The sequence below is a fragment of the Phyllostomus hastatus genome, unplaced genomic scaffold (assembly GCF_019186645.2).
Source record: "Phyllostomus hastatus isolate PE091 unplaced genomic scaffold, TTU_PhHast_1.1 phas_contig_1, whole genome shotgun sequence".
Taxonomy (NCBI): domain Eukaryota; kingdom Metazoa; phylum Chordata; class Mammalia; order Chiroptera; family Phyllostomidae; genus Phyllostomus; species Phyllostomus hastatus.
This window is the reverse complement of record NW_025333498.1, coordinates 39010975-39027133: the sequence shown is the minus strand read 5'-3', so window position 1 is coordinate 39027133 and position 16159 is coordinate 39010975. Positions and strand designations below refer to the sequence as shown.

General features: G+C 37.2%; 1 protein-coding gene across 6 annotated transcripts in view; it reads left to right on the top strand.

The window, feature by feature from the left end:
* MBD5 (methyl-CpG binding domain protein 5) overlaps nt 1-16159 on the top strand; it is a 471857-nt gene that overhangs the window by 421648 nt on the left and 34050 nt on the right. For all 6 annotated transcript variants that reach the window (XM_045831183.1, XM_045831164.1, XM_045831211.1 and 3 more), the window contains 2 exons: nt 556-736; nt 5016-7148. In XM_045831183.1, the coding sequence (XP_045687139.1) occupies nt 556-736; nt 5016-7148 (2314 nt within the window). The remainder of the gene's footprint in view (nt 1-555; nt 737-5015; nt 7149-16159) is intronic.

Genomic DNA, 16159 nt, shown 5'->3' with positions numbered 1-16159 from the left:
CTATTAGGGTGCCGGTTTTAGAACTGGGGTTAACAGACACCTTCTTTCTTCTTATTTGTATGTCACATCATTACAAAAAGTTAATTTGAAACATCTCATATGTACACAATAAATAGTATTCTTTTAAAACAGAGAAATAAATTTTTAATAGGTGAATGGTAATGTTAATATAGTAATAAAATTAAGCCAAAGCAAAAATTAGCATGTAGAAATGTCAGCTTGTGGATTTTAAATTAAACTTCACCTATTTTTGTACTGTTTTGGCATCAGGAAATATCTATATTGGCAACATTATCAGATAGTATATCTTTGCATGTATTTATCTTGGCTATCTTAGAATTAGGATAATTTTCATTACTTACTATGCCGCTAAAAACCATGCGTTCAGCAAAAGTATTTACCAAGTTATATAAAGTTGCTTTTCTTAAATTTAAAAACTGGAGAAAATTTTATTCAGATTTGTGGCTTAATCTACGTAAAGAAATTCTTTAAACAAAGGATCTTTTTATTTAATGCTTTTACAACATACTCTAAACAAAGGCTGTCCTTTTCCAGGTGTTTAATTTTGATCCCGGAGCTGCTGTGAAACAAAGAACTGCAGAAGACGTTAAAGCAGATGAAGATGTCACAAAGCTATGCATACACAAAAGAAAAATCATCGCAGTGGCCACACTTCATAAAAGTATGGAAGCCCCACATCCTTCTCTGGTGCTTACCAGTCCCGGAGGAGGAACAAGTATGTAACACTGGGGAGGGTTTAGGAATTTGCTTCCCCACCACTCTCCTGGAGGAGTCATGAGAAACCACTTTGCCAAGCGTTTTCCAAGTCCACTTTTCAAACATGCACATGAATGTTTTATCATTTTATTACAAATAGCAAATTCATTCTGAAAAGTTGCAAGAATTTCTGGAAAATTCTTATGAATTTGTTTCCCAAAATTTCTTGTCCAAATAAATCATCTAGTTAAAAAATTAGACTAAACATTGATTAGCACATTATCAATGTTATGCAGGTTTAGAACTCAGCTAACAAAAAGAAAGTGCCACAGATTTTTAGGAAACTAATGTAGCCTTTATTGGAGTGTGTGGTATCAAATGCTCAAATGCAACTAGTAATATTTTCAAGAACTAGCAGTATTATTTTTTTCTGTCATTTAACAGCTATTTATTGAGCACCTACTAACAGATCTTACCTTGTTGGCAACTTTTTGTACCTTCCCCAACATGCTCATATGTATGCACGCATGCTTTCACTTTCTAAAAAAATTCAAAGATGCAGAAAACTTGCATGAACAGTTCATTGAATACTACATACCCTTCATCCAGATTCACTAATTAATAATTTTGTTGCAGAAATTGCAGATGCTATGAAAATCGAACCCTAAATAGTTCAACACACAAAGACATTCTCCTCATAAACCAAGATCTAATGATGGTTTTCAGGAAATTTAACAATGATATAATATTATCTAATATGTAGTCTATATTAAAATTTCTCCAGTTGTCCTAATAGTTTCTTCTTATAGTTATTTTTAATCCAGTTTTTTTTTTTTCAGTCCAGGTTGCAGTCAGAGATTGTGCACTACAGTTAGTTGTGACATTTCTCTAACCTACACCAATTCCCCAGTCTCTTTCATTCTTTCCTGGCATTGACGTCTGTGAAGGGTTGTCGGATGTTCCTCAGTTTGGATTTGCCTGATTGTGTCCTCATATGTATATTCGGGTTAAACACTTTTTGCTAGGAATAGTGCATAGGTGATGTTATGCCCTCCCCAGGAGGCACATAGTGTCAGTTTACCCCAAATTGATGACATTAAGTTTGATTGCTTGGTTATAGGTATATCCATCTGATTACTCCATTGTTAAGGTACCCTTTCCCTTCACAATTAATATGTAATCTGTGGAATCATACTTTGAGACTGAGGAACTTCTTTCTGTAAGGGCTAGAGTATTAACTCTCTCTAAAATATTACAGTCTGCGTAACACTTGAATAATAATAATTCAGAATAAAATATGGCCAAGTGCCAAAATATTTGTTTATGAAAGAAAAGTGATGTTGTTCTGCAAAGCTCTGAGAAAAATAAAGATGATGAGTATAGCCTGTAGTGATCAGAGAAAGCAGATTTGAACCAACCCGGGAAATGGCAGGATTTAGACATATGAGAGATAAGAAAATTCCTGTCCTATGTAGAAGTGATGATGGGGAAACTAATCTGACTGGAGGAGAAGTTAAGCCTGTGTAGGTAAATTGGGGTCCAATACGGACTTTCATACAAAGAGGAGCAGCTGTGACATCATACAGGTGCAGGTTTACACTCAGAACTCAGGGCACAGGGCAGGGAGAGGCGACCTTAGAAGCTGTTAGAGAGCTCCTTTCCAATAACCCTCTGACCTTTAAACCTTAACAGGAAAGATCAGAAAAAAAATTGCTCTGCTAAGGTATGTAAGAAAACAAAATCTTGTAAGGGATTTTTCTTTTTTTTAATGAGCTACATTTTTTTTAATTAAAAGATATTGCAATGAAGACATTTAATAGTAATGAAGTATTTAATACAAATATCTTACCACATTGATATAACTATGTTTTCATTTTTGCATATACTCATATCTTTTGCTGTTCTCGTATCATATCAAACAGTTCTACATCTTTCTACAGAGTCTACCTTGTTGTCTTTTTAATGAACTTAACAGAGTCACCATTTGGTCCTTTGTCATACCCTATACATACAAGTTTCATTATTGAAAATAAAGGTAAATATTTAACTGGTACAGGTATAAGATGTATATGTCTATCCCCTCTTAAAATGGTGTACTTTTGGATTAATTGCTACTGTTTTACTAGCTTCAGACATAACATTTATTTCACTTTTCTTATTTTAAACTGTTATCATAAGGTTGAACTTTAAATAATTAAATGTTAAGAAGACTCGTATAGAAGTTTTCACCTCTAACATACGTAAACATATATTTAGTTCTCGCTTATTCTTTTGAAAGGTCTCCATGAAAGTCCTTGATGGGCACCTAACATTCATATTTATCAGCCCTTGTAACACTTGTGTTCCTAACCTGAACATAACCACAGCAAGACTTCTGTTGTGTATTTAGTATTCCTGTTATTTTAAAGATGGTAACTGTTTTTCCCCAGGTATGGAAGAAATCCTTTTAAAACCACAGTTATTTTCTAAATTCTGTTGAATATTTAAAAAAAAGCCAATGCCTACATTTTTTTATCATTTAACTATAAATAATTATATAAATACCCAAGAAAAGACACAAGTCTATAGTATAGTTACTGAAGAGGACATAGAAGCCCTGTAACAGGGCTGATACAGAAACTGAGTTCTCCCCATATGCCATATACAGTGCCTCATATATGTATTTTTCATGTGTGTATTATTTTTATTGCAACCTTTAAAAATCTCTTTTAACAAGAAAGTAAGTTCAGGGGAGTTTATCTAGTATAATTCTCTTATATCATTGGTTCTCAACTTTTCATTTATTATGTCCAGAAATCACTCTATCAGACATCTTCACCATGCTGCAGACAGAAAGCCCACATTTCCACACTGCATTCTCTTACTTCTTGAATGCACCCTACCTAGACCTCTGTGTACCCCAAGTTGAGAACCAGTGTCTTAGAAATTATTACATGATTTGATCTGCGAACTACCTAGAATGTAGAAGTACAGGCATCCTCAATTTGCAAGTATTCACTTGAGTAAATATACTTCTGATTGCAGATGAATTCAAACATACCTGCCTATATGTTGTAAGTCTCAGAGGAGAAATGGCCAGTGTGGTGTGAGTGGTACCACTCACATCCCCCGTGCCTGTGGTAGACTCAGTGGGCTCGCACGGAGCCCAGCAAAGCTTAGCATCCTTTTCATCACAGCCCTCTGAGCAGGCACCACCAGTTGATGGGACTTGTCCTATGAAATCAACTGTCTTTGCTATCCCTGCTTTAGAAGGTACAACTTTATAAAATAGTTAAATATCCTTAGGGGCTAAAAAGCTTAAACCTTGAATTCTGACAAGATAAAGTGAAAGTTCAGTCCGATGTGCCAGAGTGCCTTTGTTGCCTGTATTCTGTCTGATCTCCAAAGGAACTGAAGGGATTCCAGAAAGCCAGTGAGGGAGCAGTGCACTCTGTAAAAAGAGAATTCTCAATTAGAACTCAGTACTGAAGATTTAGCACTCTGACTAAATTTTGTATGGGGATTCTCCCTAACAGAAGAATTGCAGTCTTTTACCTGAGTTGATCCACAAAAGCTGTTTGTGCAGTAACAACTGATTAACGGCAAAGAAACTGCACTGTTACGTTAGACTCAATGGGCAGCTAGACATGATTGCAGTATCACTGCATTTACTGTTGTTCTCGCACCCATTATAAAAGATTCTAAATCCCATTCACTTAATTCACAAAAATTAAGACTCTTACTCTCACAGTGAAAATGGTGGGATAAGGAAGCATTTCTTTTAGCCATCCTGAGGAGGTATCAGTAAGAGAAACATTAATAGGGTAACAGATTTTTTGGTGAAAATGGCAATTCATTTAAATCACCCAAGTAAATATGCCACACAGATAACAATTATCTATTGTAACTGTGTTCCTAAAAAATTCAAGTCCAATAAGATAGTAACATCATCATTTCCATCTGGGCTGTCAGTCTTGATTTTGCATATTCTAAATATTATTGGAATGGCTAATGTCATTGTGAACTGATTCAGATTTTCATCCTTTCTCCACAGATAAGAGGCAAACAAGCATAATGAGCAGTTAATTGAGAACTTTTGGTCAAGTGAGGGAGAATAATGTGCATTTTTTAAATCAAAATTTAATGTAGAGTGCAGAATTTCTAGTTGCATAGAGGCACAGCTTCTGTTTGCAGATTTCTATTTCCAGGTGCCCTCCCTTCCTCATTTCCTCCTTTCCTTCCCTCCCCACAATACCTCCCCCCCAATACAAAAGAATTTACATTCCTTAACAGACTTTTTTCTCTCTCTCACACATCAGATGCAACTCCAGTAGTACCTTCACGGGCAGCAACTCCAAGATCTATAAGAAGTAAGCCTCATGAAGGAATTACAAATTCTGTAATGCCTGAATGTAAGAATCCTTTCAAGTTAATGATTGGATCGTCAAATGCCATGGGAAGGCTGTATGTACAAGAACTGCCTGGAAGCCAGCAACAAGAACTCCACCCTGTCTACCCCCGGCAAAGATTGGGCAGCAGTGAACATGGACAGAAATCTCCATTCCGTGGCAGCCACGGAGGCCTGCCCAGCCCAGCATCGTCAGGATCCCAGATTTATGGAGATGGCTCAATCTCTCCAAGGACTGACCCACTTGGAAGCCCCGATGTTTTCACAAGAAATAATCCTGGTTTTCATGGAGCTCCCAATTCTAGTCCTATTCACCTGAATAGGACTCCTCTTTCTCCACCTTCAGTAATGCTACATGGTTCTCCTGTACAGTCATCCTGTGCAATGGCTGGAAGGACTAATATACCTCTTTCCCCAACCTTGACTACAAAGAGTCCAGTAATGAAAAAACCAATGTGTAATTTTTCAACTAATATGGAAATACCACGAGCAATGTTCCACCACAAACCACCCCAAGGCCCACCTCCCCCTCCACCTTCTTGTGCTCTTCAGAAAAAGCCATTAACATCTGAGAAAGATCCACTTGGCATTCTTGACCCTATTCCTAGTAAACCGGTGAATCAGAACCCTGTTATCATTAATCCAACTAGTTTCCATTCAAATGTCCACTCTCAGGTACCTGTGATGAATGTAAGCATGCCTCCTGCTGTTGTTCCTTTGCCAAGTAATCTCCCTTTGCCAACTGTAAAACCTGGTCACATGAATCATGGGAGTCATGTACAAAGAGTTCAGCATTCAGCTTCAACCTCCCTGTCCCCTTCTCCAGTGACATCCCCAGTGCACATGATGGGGGCTGGAATCGGAAGGATTGAGGCATCGCCCCAAAGATCACGCTCATCTTCCACATCATCAGATCACGGAAATTTCATGATGCCACCTCTAGGACCCCAGGTCACTTGCAGTGGTATCAAGGTTCCACCCAGGTCACCAAGGTCAACAATAGGGTCCCCAAGACCTTCAATGCCATCAAGCCCTTCTACCAAGTCCGATGGACATCATCAGTACAAGGATATCCCTAACCCATTAATTGCTGGAATGAGTAATGTACTAAATACCCCAAGCAGTGCAGCTTTTCCTACTGCATCTGCCGGAAGTGGTTCTGTAAAGAGTCAGCCTGGTTTGCTGGGAATGCCTTTAAATCAGATCTTGAACCAGCACAATGCTGCCTCCTTTCCAGCAAGTAGTTTACTCTCAGCAGCAGCCAAAGCACAGCTAGCAAATCAAAACAAACTTGCTAGTAACAACAATAGCAGCAGTAGCAGTTCTGGAGCTGTTGCTGGCAGTGGCAACACTGAAGGACATAGCACTTTAAACACCATGTTCCCTCCTACTGCCAACATGCTTCTCCCAACAGGTGAAGGGCAAAGTGGTCGAGCAGCACTAAGAGATAAGCTGATGTCTCAGCAAAAAGACTCATTGCGGAAAAGAAAACAGCCACCTACCACGGTTTTGAGTTTGCTCAGACAGTCTCAAATGGATAGTTCTTCAGTTCCTAAACCTGGGCCCGACTTGCTAAGGAAGCAAGGTCAGGGTTCTTTTCCCATCAGTTCAATGTCTCAGTTACTACAGTCTATGAGTTGTCAAAGCTCTCACTTGAGTAGCAATAGTACCCCGGGTTGCGGGGCCTCAAATACTGCTTTGCCTTGCTCTGCTAACCAGATGCATTTTACAGATCCCAATATGAACTCCAGTGTTCTTCAGAATTCATTGACACAGAACATACCTTTAAGAGGGGAAGCCGTGCACTGCCACAATGCAAACACTAACTTTGTTCACAGTAACAGTTCAGTCCCAAACCACCATCTTGCAGGTTTAATAAATCAAATTCAGGCTAGCGGGAACTGTGGGATGCTCAGTCAGTCGGGCATGGCTTTAGGAAATTCATTACATCCCAATCCACCTCAGTCAAGAATTTCAACGTCCTCTACTCCAGTGATACCAAACAGCATTGTTAGCAGCTATAATCAAACAAGTTCTGAAGCAGGTATGGTTTTATTAGAAAAAAGTACCCAGAGGTACTAAACTTTTCTACGTTTTTTAAAATTTGTACCAAAATATTTATTATAAGAAATGATCCTTTCCCCATTGTGAAATTCTCATCACTTCTTTAGTATTTATAATTTTATTTACAGAATGCTAGGGATTTGCCTATTAGAAAAAAATAACAGCCAAGGGGATTCCCTGTGTTTCCGTTATTTGTTGTCCATCTGTGTCATTTCAAGTATCAGTCGCCGTTCAGCCGGTCACGTAGGTGTTGGACTATAAGCTGCAGAAGAAGCCATAGAAGGCAGGGAGTGCTGGTTCACGAGCCGTGTACTCGGTTGGTGCCAACATGAAAGCTGTTTCCCCTAGCTTTTGTTTGTATTCAGGTAAATGAAGCTCCTCTTGGAAGACCCAAAAAAGGCAAAAATAAATGGATTTTCTATTCTTGCTGCTGGCCAGAAATAGGTGAATGGATAGGAAAAGGTAACTAGAAGTTGTATGAAGTAGAAAGCTATCTTCTAATGTGTTTTCTTATCCTAGTTTGCTATCCTTTATTATTATTTGTTCAAGAAAATTAAAAAATGGACATTGACAACTCTTTTTAAAAAGGGTAATAATTTAAGTTTTCTAATAAAAAAAGGCTTGAAAACCTGATTTCCAGAATTTTTGATCTTGAAATTATTTTTTACAGTTTCCTTGTAGAACTAAACCATTATTTTTAGCATTGACAGTAAGGTTTTTGAACCCAAATTTATTGTGTTTCTTCATCCACTACTAATGTAGAACATTTATTTAAAAGCAGACACATTAGAAGGAACTGTATTTTGTGCAATAGAATCATCAGAAATTGTTATTAAAAACTGTAAAGAGCCACTAAAGAGGGAAACTCATTGAGACATCTGAAAATTTTACCATGAAAACAGTAGAATATCCAAAACACAGCACTAACAATTTGGGAGGTTTGTGGGAAAGGACAAGGAGGAAATAAAAGGTAGTTGTACAGACAATATTGTTCAAATATGAAAACAGTGGGCTTTAAAAACCAGAATGCTATTGAACGTGAGGAAACTGCTGAGGCTGTTAATAATAAGCTACTGTGTAGGTCTGTACAGACTGTATTGTACCACCCTGCCAGGCAAGCGCTACAACCTTTTTTCTTCTGTTTGTTGCTGAGGGTGAAATCAAGTGTTCTTTCCCCTGTGTAATGACTCCACTTGCCATCCTCCACAACTTGTGCTGTGTGTTATGTCCTGTTGTCAGGGTTTAATGAAAACCCATTCATTGACGCCTTGTGTTAAAAAGAATGTAAGGTATGGAAGATAATTGAAATCATTAGTGCCTTCTTGATATTTGTAATCTAAGGAATCTCATGAAAATATTTTTTGTGTTTAAGAGGATACTTTCGCCAAACGTGCTTCCACTTTTTCAATGATTCATATTCCTTTTTAGATAATACCACACAAATGAAAATTTAATCTTATGTATTTAACAGATTAAATTTATATGAAATAAGCAACTGTTTAAAAATGCGCAATATTTATTAAGCATACCTTCAATCACTTAGATGAGGCATTGCTAGTCTCTTATCATATTTTTAAATTTTCATACCCCTTACCTCAACTTACTTCGTTTCAGGTCTCCATTCATATTGAAAAGTGTATGCATTTTATTAATGATGTATTTAAATTTATAATGGGAAAGACCAACATTTATATTCTTGTTCTGATTGTCAAGTTCAGACTTATTTTATATAGTCCGAAACATGTATTTTCTTGTTCCACGCATCTCTGTAAAACATTGTATCTGGATTCCCAGTGCTGGGAGTGTCAAAACACACAAGTTGAAAATTTATTAGTCTAAGAAAAGTATTGGTTTATAAATAGCTAAAAGGGACAAGAATAAATGTCTAGTAAATGATATGGGTATGAATGATCATATGTAAGCTAACAGAAAGCATATGCTTGATGGATACCTAGGTCAGCAAGAATTTTTAAGATATTAAACTCAATAAAATTAAATACTCATTGAGATCTGATATGCAGCTAGTTATGAAAATGAGTAGCTTTACAAATTAATGTAATTCTTTTGTTGAGCTGAATATTGAAGAGGTCTCTAATGCCATTTTTCTTTTTGATAAGTAGTGAATTATATCATGGAATTGTCACTGCTTAGACTAAATATTTATTTACACTGACATTTATCCATCCATCAAATAAGCACCCAGGCTGGTGTTGAGTCAGACAGCAGATGATGGTCACCAGTATCTCTGTAAGCTTTGCTAGGTATTCCTAGCATACCAGGTAGAAACGAGAAGAAAAACACTTTTATTCTTAAAATGTTGCTTATAGCTTTTATTGAGTACATATTATGTGCCAGGTGATTTACCTATATTATTTCTAATTTATGCAGTTTTCCAAAGTATAAGGTATTATGTCCCATTTTTCAGATGAGTAAACTGAGCATCAGAGAATGTAACTGCCCAAAATCATACATAACTGAATTAGGATTTGAACTCAGGTTCATCTAACTCTAAAATCCATTTTCTTCTCAACTGCCTAAGTTCTTCAACTAAAACATTTAGTGGTCAACAATACTCTTCCCTTTTGACATCTTAAAAACTATCCAACAGATAATGAATTGAAGCACACTGACACTTTAGAAACCATGTTTTTAAACTTTTGATGGACTGTTAGACAAAACTCAGTTACTTTTGCCTTCTCTCTTTGGATTCTGACATCATAGTGTACAATGATTAGAATGTGTCAGTGCAGATGAAATGTCCGAAATATCAAGGGAACTGCCTTGCCTTTGTGAATCGAGTTTAGTGACCTTTATTTTAATGAATTGGTATCATCTCACTCACTCAGATGAGAACGTGTTTCCTTGTGGATCACGTGTCATCAGACTCTTGCAGGAGGCAGTGGTGCACATGTTGGTCTCGCCTTCCCAAGCAGGACAGCTTGGGGGAGAGTAAAAGAGGCTCACAGGCGGCACGGGCCGACTCTGCTCTAAAAGAGCCAGAGCAGAACTTGGGTCGCCTCCTGGTTGGTGCAGTGCCTTTTCCACTCTCCAAAGCAACAGCCCAAAAATGTTCCATTAAGACATCAAATCACTTGCTTTGAAAATGCCTCATTCTATTGGTAATTTATTTTTTAAAACTTCTTTTAAAAGAGTTTTTCTATCTTAAACACCCAAATACAGACTTTGGGGACCTACCAGTGAATTCTATGGGACACGTTCAAGTATGAGAATAGAAGGCAAAGATCATAAAAAGAATCAGATAAAATATGAATGCTTAGAAAACATTTGTAAAACTTAAGACCACCAAGGCTTTAATAGTTCTATGTAGAGTTTTGAAATTGCCTTTCCACTAAAGCTTTCTAAAACTTGCTTTGTAAAGTTCACAGGTTTCTATTAGCTTTGTGGATATCAAATTGTAAGTAAAGTTTAACATTTCCACGTGACATATCTAGAAACTGACCAGTAGGATACTCAGCGGCATTCTTCACATTGTAAAGCAAAGCTCTGGTGGATCTGCAGCCTCACCCCCAAGTTCCTGCTATCACTGCAGACGCTCAGACTGCTAAGTGCAGGTGTGTTCTTGAGAGCCATCACTAGTGTACTTTGAAAGCAACTCTTAGTTTATGAAGAAAAACAAGTGTCAACATGTTCTGTGGTGTTTTGGTTTAGAGAGGAATCCAAAATCAGGTGCCCTTGACTGGCAAATTTCACCAGGCTGTGCCTCCTCAGGCCTCTTACTGTTGCCCCTGCTGGCCCTACAGCAGAAACCCACGTGCCAAGAGCCCAGGCCTCTGAGGGGGCCCCAGCTCTATCAGCACCCTGGGCCTCCACAGACGACCTCACACTGTCATTGTCCACGTTACAGCCTCTCCTTTCCGTGGCCCTCTGGTTTTTTTCCAATTTTCAAAGAAAAAGATTTAGACTATTCTGCTAACCAACTTAACTGAGCTTTACCTTCCTCCAATATGATGAAGTCATTAAATATATCAGCTTTTTCATTTTAAAATCCTTTTTATATTCTCTAATTTTTTCCTAATAAAATCATTTAATCAACTCTTCTAAACATGAGAATAAAGCCTCTGAGGGGGCAGAGTATGAGTTTGTACTAGAAGAGAAAATAATTCAAACATTTATTTGCCTTAACTCTTAAAGGTATGTATTGACTGAGAAGAATATAAATAAACCTACAAGTGTATATTTGTGGGTATTTATATATATATATTTTTTTTTTAACTCTGGAAAAGAAAGTGTTTTATTTCAGTACAAAATAAGTTTGATTGAAACTCCATACACCTGTTGATATGGTAGGTATAAGAAAACAAAATAGAGACCACAAAAGAACACTTTGGGTAAAAGACTGCAAAGTAATGAGATTGTTTTTGTTGTTGTTGTTTTGTTCTATGTATTTATTTATTCTTAGAACATGCCAGAAAGAAAATAAAGGAAAATTGTCATTCCTTACATGTTGTAGGTACGAACAGATTTATGGGATAAAAATGCTTAAGGGTGGATCGTACTGTGTAAGTTAGACCTCTCAAAATATGGGAAGTTGCTGTAGAAATAATCTAGTCTCATATAGACTAACATAGAGTGAAGAAAGCCAGAGACATTTTTGAGGTCATGACTGAATATGTAGTGATTTCTATTGAAAGCATTTCCACCCAAATTTTTAAATGCTGACTACATTTTATCCTCATGCACAAGGCTTGTAAGTTAAAAGTTGCCCTCTGCTCTTGTTTTTTAACCAAATACCAAAACTTTATTAAATTATCAACAGTGTGATAATAACCTATGTAGTCTTTTGGTTTAATTTTTGCAAAATGAGCCATTCTTTGTTGTAAGATATTTTCACAACAGGCTATGTCTTGCTGTTTAAGAAGGTTTATATATATATATATATATATATCAGGGTTACGCCTCTTGTTTTGTTTACGTATTCCAGGTTTAATATTTCCTTGTGTTCAAAAAAAAAGCTAAAATATGGTTGACTGTAGACACTGAGTCTGTGTAATCAAAGTTGAGAACAGAACTCAGACTGGGGTGCTGTTTGCTAATTCAGTGATCTCTTTTGTACCTTTTAAGAAATAAATTGTGCCAGTGTGCAAATTGGGAGAATTGTATTCCATTGCCATACACTAAACTCACTTATAAAGCCACTAGAAATCCTTCATTTCACCAGGAGATGCCTAAGCTATTATTTACTAAAATCAAGTGGTCTGAAAACAGTGAAGCAGCATCTAAAAGTACCCAAATTATAGGCAGTAATGTTAACTCTACAAAAACCAATTCACTAAAGATAATGATTAAAAATACTTCTATGATGTCATCAGAACAGATTTCATTTCCATGTGCATGTGGTAGTAAATGCATCAAATCATAAAGTTCTAGGAACTTATAGCAGACAACATTAATGCCAACGAAGCAAGGAGTAAAAATTATTTTCCAAGAATTAAACCTCTTGCAAATTCAAATAACTCAACGTTTTACAGATTAAGAATGGAATTAGATGACAGAATTCTGAAGGAGTTGCTGAGGTACTCCCTGGGATAGTGTTAGTCCAGGGAAGTTCGGAACATCTATCCAAGGCCCACCCACAGGTTCACGTCTAAGAGAGGCTTATCGCAGATGCCCTGCAGCAGGCTGCATGCCGCACAGCTCTTCAGCTCCACCGGGACTCCTCTCGCACTGGCGTCTGATAAGTAGGCTTCCTGGAGCCCAGCTCCATAGACCATCCCCCACAGAGTGGAGCAACTCTGAGGCCTGATCCCAAAAAAGTGTTTCTCAAAGATTTCCTTTCTTCCCACAGTAAAAAATGGATTTGCCCTACAATCCACTGGAGGTATATTTTCAATGTATAACACATAAAAGTTTCTTGGAAAAACACTTATTACATGGGATGCAGTCTGATATTTTCCATCCCATTCTATCTTATCCTATTCTATTGTACTTCTTTTATAAACAGTCATGACTCACTGAAATTCTTTTATCACCCACTAACAGAACATAACCCAGCACTCAAACATGTTAACGAAGCAGTTTCCACAAAATAATACCCTAGCTGTACAATGCACTTTTGTCTATTTTATTCATCAAAATATACTGGTTGGGGCATACCAAATTGAATTTGCAGCCCCAAATTGGTTTAAACACTGTCTTAGACTATTCACCTGGTAATTAAGTAAATATTTATTGAGCACCTCTGTGTGCTAAACACTATTTTAGCACTGCAGATAAAATAGTATACAAGGGGAGGATGCAAAGTTAACTGTATTAATAATCTAGAAACTCAGCTCAGGAGAATAAGGAGATAAGACTTCCAATTGGAATACTGACGAAGCATTTTAACTGTTACTCCAGCACAGTCATACAATAGAATGCAAGAGACTCATTAATTCCTTCTCCCTCTTCTCCTAAGTGCTTTGGTTTTGATTCCATCTCTCTGTTCTTGGTGGAGAATTCAACAGTCCTAACTTATGATGGTTCAACTTCACGATTTTTTCACTCCAGTGCAAACGCGGTATGCATTCAGTAGAAACTGTACTTTGAATTTTGAATTTTGATCTTGTTTTCAACTAGCAATATGCAGCATGGTGCTCTCTCCAGATGCTGGGCAGCCAGCGGCTGGGAGCCATGCCCCCAGTCATCCACATGAGCACGGGGCAAACAACCAATACTCCGCTGTGTGCTGCGTTGCCAGCATTTTTTGGATACTGTATTCGATAAATTACATGAGATATTCAATGCTGTATTGTAAAATAGGCTTCATATGAGATGATTCTGACCAACTGTGGGCTACTGTAAGTGTTCTGAACATGTGTAAGTAGGCTAAGCTAAGCTGTGATGTTTCAGTAGGTTGTATTAAATGCATTTTTGATTTACGGTATTTTCAACTTAAAATTAATTTATTGGATGTAACCCGATTGGAAGTTAAGGAACATCTGTAGTTCCTAGGGCTTCTTGCCTATTTCTGCTAAAGGGATGCTAGGAATTTACATCACAATCCAAACCACAAGGATAGAGATTGATATATTTTTGTAAATACATATTACCATGTCATTCCTAAAGCTCAGGAACATAATGTCTTGTTGGAAGATAAAGACTTCTCAGTAAAGTTCTTTTTCAATTTTTAAATCAATCCTTTAAATATAGAGGAGAAAACTTGACTGTTTCCATTGGATTAAAAAGTGCATTATATTTATTAGACTCAGTAGGGATGATATTTTCTCTTGTATCTTGAAGCATTCATTTTGGTTAGAGATCGCTGTTAACTATTTGCAGTTCAAGTACACTTTCCAAAGCTAATGATAAAAGTTAGATGGTAAAGGAGTTCCTTCTGTATGATTCATTTCTTTAATTGTATGGACAAAAATTAGTATTTGCACATACCAGTTTAGAAAAACGTTTCTAACATAAAGCACTATTTCCTCAAAATTAGAGATACAGATTAAAATAGTATAGTGACAGTTCAAAAACAACTTACTGGTCTGTTTGGTGTGAGCTTCATGTCCTTTTTTGCACACACACAAAGACATGTACAACAATGTCATTGACACTTCAGATCCGGCTTTAAAGGAGTTTAGCATAATGTGAACAATGACTTTCCTCCAAGAATGTCAGTGATGACAAAGATGCATAAATCTAAAGAGGAATGAGGAAAATAAACTTCACAAGAATGCAAATTAGTAGTAGCAGGAAAAATAGATACCATAAAAATTCTTCAAAAAATTTTACTGATGCTATGCTTTATACACAGACAATTACGCATTATAAATTATATGTGTACATGCAGAGTACCATTTGTATCTGGAAATGTCCCCCAGTGGGCAGGTTTTCTCCCCACTGTACTAAACCCAGTCTCTGGCTGGGGGTCTAGGCACATGGTCTCGCAAAGGGATAGTTTTTTTGGGTGGTTTTCGAGCCTTCTACTTCTTTAAAAGTAACAGAGATAATGAGAAAAAGAAATTGTATCAGTTTGTGGTGGTATGAAATAATCACTTTTTCCTATTAAAGGACTTATCCAACTTACTTTTTCCAGGCTCCCAACTGCCTTTTGATTCTTTCTGCTAAATGGTTAATGAATAGTTTGCCTTTTCAAAAACTCTAAGTGTTCCTTTCATTACATTAAGCATGAAACATCTTGGCTGCCAAACAAAGTCAAGGCAGGGGGGTAGACAGGATGGAGGGAAAACAGGAAGGGAAAAGAGAAGAGAAAAGGAAGAAAAAAGGAAAGAAGAAAAGCATTTTCCCCTAAATGTTTCAACAGACCACAAGGCTTTTATGTAGAACTATGAAGTAGGTTCACCAAGGAGTGCTTATTCAAGATTAAATGATTCAGAAATAAGCAACTTTTGATTGCTTTCCCACTATAAAAATTCAGGGTCCTCTGAATGACCCAAAGCATTAATGAGTGACCTTAAGAACTGAGGGCTTTGTGGTGGACCTCTTCCCCTGTAACGTGATTTTAACTCCCGGGAGCTCCTGGAAGCCTTCTAAAGTAACTTGGCATCTTCCAGCCATCTTCCCAGTCTTCATCTCCTGGCCTTGGATCAAAATACTGGAGAGGCAGTTACTACTTTCTCCACCAGTGGGTGGTATTCCCTCCCTCTCTCCACATATACATATACCACACACACAGCATCAAATGCAGATGATCTGATTTCCAGAAAACGTATTCAAGTTTTATGAACTCCTTCGTAGATTAATTCAACCAAGAATGCCAACCATGTGTGAGAAACTGTGTTAGGTCTTGGGAATACAAAGGGAAATAAGTGGTCCTTGCCTTTAGTGGGTTAGAAAGATGTTTTCAAATTTCATCACCTCTTTGTCTAAGGCAGCACGTTTAACCGTGGGTGGGAGGGCCAGGGCGTCTGGGAAAGCAATGTATGATATTTTCAGGCATATTTATTTGTTTCGAGAGTGTGTAAGAATCTATTATCCTTCATACATTTTATTACCTCCTTGTCTTTTTTTTTTAATACTTTGCTTTTCCTT